This window comes from Miscanthus floridulus, chromosome 9, assembly GCF_019320115.1.
Source record: "Miscanthus floridulus cultivar M001 chromosome 9, ASM1932011v1, whole genome shotgun sequence".
Lineage (NCBI taxonomy): Eukaryota > Viridiplantae > Streptophyta > Magnoliopsida > Poales > Poaceae > Miscanthus > Miscanthus floridulus.
The window spans coordinates 55,952,231-55,961,672 of NC_089588.1; the positions used below are offsets into that span (position 1 = coordinate 55,952,231).

The following is a 9,442-nucleotide window of genomic DNA, read 5'->3' on the forward strand; positions in this document are numbered from 1 at the left end:
CTCTGTTACCCCGAGGGAGTTCTTGAAGACGCCATTATTCGAGTGGGACAATCCTATGTTCTCGTAGATTTTGTGGTTTTGGAAACAGGTGGAGATGCAAGGGCACCTATTATTTTGGGCACCTTTTCTAAGCACCACAAAAGCCATCATCTACGCGGACAATGCCAAGATCTGCTTCACAATTGTAGCACCCGGTTTTAAGAACAAAACCAGATACACACCATATGTGAGCCTAGGAAGTCAAATCTCACATATAGCTACAAATAAAGGTAATATCAATAGGCAATGCTTAATATATAATATACTTAGTATAAAGGATATAACCTTAGACAGCAAATAGCAGAAAGACAACTCCGATCCTCGGGTAAAGACTCCAATTCCATAGGGACAACTGAATGGTTGATCACAAGCCTAACTTCTTCAAACTCTAGCAATCTGGTAGCCATTCGGGATTTTTATCCAAATAATTGAAAAAATAAAGCAAGTGTAAGTACATGTCGTACTCAACAAATATAACATGGGGTTCATGAGGCTAAGAAGGCTGACACTGGTTTAACTGCAATTAGCTTTTAATGAGTCATCTTTTAGTAGTTGGGTGGCAACAAGTTTATTCACAAGCCCATATAAACATGAATAATGAATAGCATAATCAGTAATCATTAGTGAGCATCTTTATCATCCGTATCATCAGTGTTCATGATCTATTCCATAAGGGTTCCAAGGCCGCACGTGACCCTGAGCATGGCTGATATACCAGTAGTACACTTTCACTGTGAGTCATGATTTACCCTTTCGCCTGAGGTCACGAGCCTCTTAACCCACTACCAAGGAAAGTCAGCAGGGTTCACTATGAAGCCTTTCAAAGGTTCGTCTAACAAGTTAGGGTCATTAGATTCACTCAGCAAATAGATGTAGGAACCCCCCTATCAAATGGCACAATTCCCTCATGGCTACACACATAAGAGTAGAGGCTGTCCTATACCCGATTCGTCAAGCCATTCTTACGCTAATAAAGGTAACCTCTAACAAGCTAGAAAAGGTCCTCATACTGAGCTCAAGCCAGAGCCATGTAGCCCTCACAGCTGTACTGTAAGTCTCGGATGATCACTTACAGATAAGTCCTTAGGGAGAGGAATCTAGAGCACCATAAAAACATCCCAATGCTCTAGCCCCCTTGTTTCATGTTGCTAAAAAATATCTTTTAGTGTTTATTGCATATACCATTAGTCAAGTTACAAGATCATGGCTTAAGTTGAGCACTAGCATCATACTACCCAATGCAATACCCCATAGGTATCAAGGAACAAAGTACACAGTACTAGGAAATCCTTAGTGGTAATCAAGGTAGACACATGCAGCATGAATTAAATGATTAAAGGTGAATAGGACAACAAGGAAGATCCTATGCTATACTTGCCTTAAACTTAGATCCTTCTTCAAGTCCAAAACTTCAAAGATCTGCTTCTTGATTCACCACGTATAGCTCACCGACTGGACATGATCATAAAGCACCACACAAACATCCATGCAATCATACATGAAGCAAACAATAGATCTAAATTAGAACAGTACACCAATTATAAAATCAAGATGAAAAGTTTGTAAAACGAATCTATGTCTCACTACGAACACACAGACACGAAGAGCACGCTAATCGGAGCTACAGTGCAAAAGATACATCTACCGATAAATTTGCTTTATACGTGGAAAAGAAAACTATAGGCTTCATTTATTTTAACTATATAAAATCATATATATAAGATATTTTATAAATAATATAAATTGAATTAAATCAAATTTAGATTTGAACCATAAAACTAAAGTAAAACAAATCATATTTTATTTATAAAATTCAGTTGCATAATTATTATTCAAATTAAAGTTTAAATATAAAATTCTAGAAATAGTGACATGATAAACATTTTTACTAATGTGTAATTTATGTTGTTACGAATCCAATGCAACTTGAATGGGCTTAAACGGAGTTAAAACGTAAAAGATATGAATTAAACAAGATTTCCTTTATTACAATAATAGATTAAATCTAACCTCAAATTTTAAAAGTTGCAAACATCCTTAATAGTAGTATGAACATGTAGACAACGTAAATACAAACCTAACACAATTTGAACTGGTCAAATCAGAGTTAAAACGACAAAGTTATAGCCTAAATAAATCTAGTGGCAAAACTGTAAATAACTGAAAACGTATTTTTGAAGTCAACTGAACAAAATACGCTTTTAAAAGAAGAAGGCATAATCTATGAAATATGCAATGGACCGCGGGTTAGAATCTATAAAAGGACAGGGGCTCTTTTGTAAAAGAAACCGGCGAAGGGGTATCAGTTGATGGAGGTCGTAGGATCTAGATTGGACGGCTGAGATTAGAACAGAGAGGGGGATTAGGGAAAAATGACCAGAATAGTGGAGGTACGACGGCGATTTGGCCGGCGTTTGGTGATTGCTCGCCAGCCCAATTGGGGAAAGCTTCTATAGAGCTTGATTTGACTCGGATTTGGCACAGGGACCTAGAGATCACCACAGCGAACTAAGCACAACGATCTATGGCCGCTAAAATCGAGCAGAGGTGGCTTGAGGCGAGCTATGGTGGTGGTGTTGCAGCTGCGGCGTGGGGAGACCATGATAGAGCGAGAGAGAGAGAGAGGGAGAAAAGGCATTTGGCGTGCTCGCAACTTCAACGCCAATCATGGGAACAAGCTTACCGTGACGGAGGGGCGTCCAATCGGCTCGGCGACGTTGGCTCTTCTCGGCGGATTCGGATGGGCGGCGCTAGGGCACAGACGGCACTGCGGCTTTGCTCTAGAGCATGGTGGAGAACGGCATAGGCACGGAGCTCAATATTTAAGAGGCAGGGTGGCTTAGGGTGCACGCCATTGAGTAGGGCGTGGACGGGGCAGACACAGACGTGGTCGAGGAGTACGCGTTGCATACGGCTGGAGGTAGGGGGCAAAGCTGATAGGATGGCCCCACCTATCGGCGTCGGCGAGAGCAGGGCTAGAGTAGCAGAGAGAGCAAGGAGGTGCCCAGGTGGCTTTTGCTGCTGAGCGGGCTGAGCGTGCAGGGCTGAGCTACGGCTTGGGCCGACCTGGGATGGCTTGCTGGGCCACGCAGTGGAGAAGGGGAGAGATGGGCCGCACGGGAGCAGAGCTAGGCTGAGAGAGGGAGAATAGGCCGGCTGGGCTGAGTAGGGTCCCGGGCCAAAAAGGGGGAGGAGCAAGCCGAGCAAGCATTCAGGCCAGGAATGAGAAAAGGAGATTTTTCTTTTTCCTATTTCACTTTTTCAATCCAAATCCGAATATGATCTAAATCGAATTCAAATATAGTTTCCAATATACTTTTCAATTCAAGTAAAAATGAGCAATTTTGGTAAGTTTTCCAAAAATAAATTTTTTACAACTTTTAAATTCTTTTAATTCCTAATTTTCTTTTCTTTTCTTTTACTTCAAAGCCACCTGCAAATTTATTTCCAAAGAATTTGAATTCATTTTGAATTTTGGGTGCAACCACTCATTATAAAAATCCAAATGCAGAAGCATGTATGCTCAAACATGTTGCTACCTTATGATGAATTTTAATTTAATGAAAATTTTTATTTTCCTATATTTCATGAGCACATCAAATACCAAAATAATCATTTAAATCCTATTTTTCAAAAGTGAAAATTTTTGGGGTGTCACAACAATCATGGAGAAAAATGAGAAGTTTTCTTTCAAGAACCGCATCTTGCAATCTCCTGGACATCCGCAAACACCGTACCTGCCCGAAGAGACAATAGTGACTAAGAAGAATAACAACAGGAGAGGGAGAAAGAACAAAGCCAGGTAGCCACAAGAAGAATCAGTTAACATGATCAACACACTCTGATCAAAGTACGACCACCTCCTCGCTTCACCATTCCTTGCTAAGAAGGATGATCCAGGCGTACCAACGATCGAGTGTACCATTGGACAAAGAATCTTCCACAAGATATTCTGCGACATTGGATTGGGTGTCAATATAATGTCTAAGGTAACATATGAATACTTATTTGGTGATGAACCTTTGTTCCCTACATATATGCAATTGCAGATGGCAGACCAATCATTCTGATTTCTAGAGGGAATAGCAAAAGATGTCATGGTAAGAATACATGATCAGTTTGCCCCTACCTACTTCATGGTTCTAAACATGGGAGAAGAAGAAGATGATACACCTATCATTCTAGGAAGACCATTCCTCAACACCACCAACACGATCATCTACGTCATATTTGGATAAATCCACTTGCAATTCCCTAGAGAAAAGGAACATTGTTATTTCAATAGTTATACCACTTATGAGCAGCCGAAGAAATCCCGCTCTAGGAGGAGACATTGATCATCCTGAAACCAAAAGAATCAAGCCCCAAAGAATGAATGGAAAGAAGATGAAGAACCTAAAGAACTTGTGAAAGATGAACCTACTCCGCCAAAGTCAAGTTCATAGGCCAAGCAGGTATGGAAAGAAAAGTTAACATCGTCACTAGAGTCACAAGAGGTGCAACCATTAGGGTCTCCATCCCCAAGATCGACTAATGCACCCAAGGAAGAACAAGATAGGAAAATAGTCCTATCCGGAGGACTTAAAATTTTGAACCCTGGCCATGAGGTAACATCGGTAGTTATCCATATTTACTTTTTACTATTGAATGAATTACTTTTCACTTTAGCATATTTACTTTTTTGTATGAGCATTGCATTTAGAAAAGAAAAATAAAAAGCTTCATTATTATTGCATCATAAAACTTTAAGCCCCATGTGAAAAAATTTCTCGGTGTGTAAAAGCCCAAGGGAATATTCACTGTGGTGGCATAAAAAATAAAAATATCATGCATGCATATTTTCTTTCTTCATTATATAAATAAGAAAATCCAAAAATATTGAATAGACATCCTGCTATAACTTTGTCAATTAAAAAAATCTATCTAAACCCTTAAGGACAACAAATCTCTGAATGGCTGACCGTTAACCCCATATCCTAATCTATGCCACGAGTTTTGGGTGTTCTTGCTGGAGTATTTTGCAGGATGATCAAGAGTAAAGCCATCCATCCGAAGTACATTTTCCCGAACTATCGCTACACTCGCTGCACAAGGAACCATACTTCTGGAAGGATGAGAAAGACTTCTGATTGGTAGACTCAATCTAAGAAATACCACGACAACATCCAGCTTGAGGGAGGAGCATCCCCATGTATCTAGCTAAGTATTTCTTTTCCTTTTTGGTTTTACTATTTTTAAGTTTGAATGAAATAAAATGATGCATAACAAACTAAAATAAAAATAAAAATTTATCTTAGCTAGCTATATATATTAAGGTGTGATATTAAATTATGAAAACAAAATAAAAGTGTGTGTGTCTAGTTTTTTGGTTTTAGGAGCTCAATAGTAGAACTCTCAGGATAATCTCTTGCAATAGAAATGATGAATAGTTGCTCTGTCATAAATCCTTTCAAGTACCTAGTTTTTAGCCTTGAATTCTCCCGAGTTTTGGATGAGACTGTTTTGATGTAAGAATTTGTTGGTAGCATATGCTTGATCTAAGTCTAGGTAATTGACAGATATGATATGAGAAGGTCTGAGCTGTTGTTTATCTTGTTCCAAGTGATACTAAAGTTCTAGAGATTTATCTTTTGAAAAAAACATAAAAATCCTACATGATGAGCTCCTGTATGACAAAGCTTGAATTCCTACCAGAGCCATATATGATATTTAGATTAAGAAAACTTCCACTCAAGCTTTGTTGACCCTTATGAGAGGTTTGTCATGCTCTTAAAATCAAGATCATGTACACTCCACTCACATATGCACTACTCCTACACTAGGGGTAGGCGCAAAAACATGCCATTCCATCTTGATCCACCCAAAAATATTTTACTCCTACATTGGGGGTGAACACAAAAACATGCTTGTTAGGTTTTCCATCCACCAAATAAATGCTCAAACTTTTTGTTGATATCTCTCTCAAAGTTCTGTTGTAGAAAAGAGGCATGGGGCTATGCAAAAGTTATTCATAAAAAAAGAATTGAAAATAATAGACACAAAAGTGTCCGAGATTTTGAAAACAATGGGTACTTAGATGCCCACCTAAAAAATAGAAAGAGAGATGAATAAGATAGCCCCTCTTCTCTAGCAAATGTTTCTAAGTTTCAAAAGAGAGAGATGTTTTCAAGGAGCAAAGTAGAATTAGGTTAGCCACGATATATATATCCACCATACATCCACACACATGCACATCTTGATTTGATTGTATGACTCAACTCTCTTTGGATCCGAGGTTTGACTTTACAATATATGCATTGCAAGTATGCTCTAGCTTTCTCCCTACCTATGAACTCCACATAAGCTTTAGCTGTAGGAAGAGAAAAAAAGGCATAACATCTTTACTACCTTTGGTGAGGATCCACAAATACCACATATATTGAAAGACTTGAGAGTGTCATACAATGGAATCTCTGAGTTTTATTTTGAAAACTTACAAAAACTCCGGAACAATGGTGGAACAAAGAACTTGAGACATAGTGCTTGACTTGATCATTCTGTCTTTCAATTGTTCAAGACCCAAGTGAAAGCTAATAAGCCCCATGGTTGAAGGTAATATGGGTAAGTTTGAAAGTCAGATCAGTTTATTCTAATCCAGAGGAGAATTCTTGTTCGAACGTATGTGTACTTTTGAGGAGTGAAAACATTGATGCAACTCCAGATCCATTGTTCAAGTTTTGCTTTGCTCAGGGACTAGCAAAGGTTAAGTGTGGGGGAGCTTGTTGACGGTCGTTAACACCAATTATAAACCATCAACATAACCTGCATATATACCTAATTCCATCACCAAACATAGTTATAGGGTTTGATTCTAACAAATTCCACGAGTTTTGGTGCTCTCACTTGTCTCGTAGGATATTTAATTTTTTATATAACAAAATTATCTCAAATGGTGAACTGGACTACACCATTGTGAAGAGCTCATCGAGCTGATCGAAACGGATATATATTATTAGCTATATTTGGAGCTCGGAATGAAAAGATATAAATTTCAAAAATAAAAGAAAAACTCCACATCATGAGTTGCGGGATTAATTGGGAGATATGGTGGAAAGTTTAGTACCAATGAGGCTAACTAAGAGGGGGAGGGTGCCAGGCACCTCCATATATAGCAGCCCCTACCCCCCTTCTTGGAGCCATATTGGAAACCCTAATTCATATCTCTCATTCAAATCAAGACACACCAGAAGAAATACGTCTGCAACTTTCCAATGTAGTAGATTAGTAGCTCAGGAGTGAGGGTCGAGATGGGCTCATGCTCAAGTTCCGGATCTAGTCTTGGAGGCTCAACAAAGCCTTGTATCTTTACTTCTACATCTTGTAAGACATATTATCAATTCATCATATTCCTATCTACATGGCTATGCTTACTTTTAATATGTATCTTGCTTAGTTGAGGTTATTGTTACTTTTGTGTACGGGTTCATAGAGCGCTTCGCCTGCTAGTTTTTGTAATCCATACCGAATTGAGCAGGTTCTTAAATTGTAGGACCGTAGTCGTGTCAGTAGAGTTATCCTTCATGATGCTCTACTGTCTAAGCAGCGTCCCAAAGTGCACAAGAGTAGACTTAGTCTTAGCTATAGTTGGGTGTATATATACTTTGACCATATAATAAGAATATCATAGGAATCTACCTCACCTGTTGTTCTCCCCGGTTGAGTAGTTTACATTATCTTAATGATCTATTCCCTGAGTGTCATTATGCTTAATTCCTATCATTACCTTTACCCCTTGCTCTAGCAATGATGGTATGTTGACTGATAGATACTCCTTTGATATTCAATAATCTTTACTCCATTGTTTCCCTATGGTAAAATATAAATAACGATACCTGAAATACTCCTGGTAAAATGCTACAATGGTATTCTGTGCACTTGTGGAATCCTTCATATTCTATTTGCACTTGTAAATACCAACAAGCATTTTTGGCACCGTTGACGGAGAAACAATTGGCGTAAAGATTTAAATCATTAACATACCACTAGCTAGTTCTTCAAAACATCTCATGCCATATTGCTAATTTATCTTGGTCATCTTTACCTTTATGATGTGCTCGACTTGCTAAATCACTAACAAATAAAAATCTAAATAATCATGATCCCTTGGTTCACCATACATATTCTTGTTTTTACTTGAATGAATCTCTTTAGTCTTTTAAGCTTCTTTGTTCTGCTATAAGTATGCCTGGAGTGCTTGAAGATCCTTTGTCCTAGAATGTATGCAGAAAAATTGGTAAGTGCCTGTTTTCTATTTGTTGAATCCGAGCTGCTTGGGTTTGCCATTCGGAATGAACTTGTCCCTCTATCTAGCTATGTTGATCTTTGTGAACGCAGAAGCTGCTGGCTACGATTGCCCAGGCGGTCAGAGTTCTCCAGAAACTTGAGCTTTGTCTGGATGACGAGTAGAGCCTGGCCCGGTGGAAGGTGGAGGTGTTCCCCGACATCACCGACGGTGGCCACTTGTACCTCCGCTGGGGATGGAGTCACTTCGCCTGCACCCTTGACCTCTGCGATGGATACTACCTTCTATTGCGGTATAACGGCTGGTCACAGATTAACGTCAAAGTCTTCCACATTACCAACCGTCGCAAGCAGTACCCACATGACTTCGAGGCCGACAGTAATCAGCTCTCCCTGCCCATCACAGAGCCAAGGAGTTTTGCAATGATCCTGAAGAAGTACCACCTCATAGCTAAGTATCTAGTGAGCACTCGCTTGAGACGTAGAATGTACCAACGATGTCGCAAGTAACCACTGTCCTCTTTGTCATCAGTCTTTTTTGTGTGAAGCGAAGAACGTGCCAGTGGACTTCAAGCGAGCACACAACTACAAGCAGCGGTGCATCATTGAGCTATAGATGGCTAGGCAGTCCTTGTGCGTGGGCCTAGAGAGGACCTTCATGAACAAAGTCTGGTGAGTATCGTTCAAGTACGGGTGGGGCGCCTTCTGTGCTAACAACAACCTCAACGTCGGCGACACCTGCTTCTTCAGCGTGATCCGCGTCGCCACTTGTAGCAATGACGATGATGAGGATGAGGAGCTAGAGGAATGGGAGGAGGAGCTCAAGGTGGAGGTGCGCAAGACAAACGACGGATGTAGGAGGTGAACTCGGTGCAAGAGTTGACACCATCTGTATTTTGTTGTTTCATCAAAAGTATTATCTGGTCTATCAAGATTTCTTAGTATCGGACTGTCTTAGGCCCTGTTTGGATGGACTACGACTAGTTAGCCATGGCAAAAAATTAGCCAATTAGTTGTTTTATTAGTCCATACCTGTTTGTATCCTAAACTAATTGTTGGGTTCTATGGACTAGTTGGATGTCCCCTGATAGTTGCCATCACTGTACTTCGTTGTTCATCGACT

General features: G+C 39.7%; 1 protein-coding gene across 1 annotated transcript; it reads left to right on the forward strand.

The window, feature by feature from the left end:
- The first annotated feature begins 8,293 nt into the window (after window positions 1-8,293).
- LOC136479947 (B3 domain-containing protein Os03g0212300-like) lies at window positions 8,294-9,184 on the forward strand. Its single transcript, XM_066477644.1, has 3 exons — window positions 8,294-8,311; window positions 8,485-8,781; window positions 9,008-9,184. The coding sequence occupies exons 1-3, from the start codon at window positions 8,294-8,296 to the stop codon at window positions 9,182-9,184; spliced, it is 492 nt and encodes a 163-aa protein (XP_066333741.1).
- The last annotated feature ends 258 nt before the right edge of the window (window positions 9,185-9,442 follow it).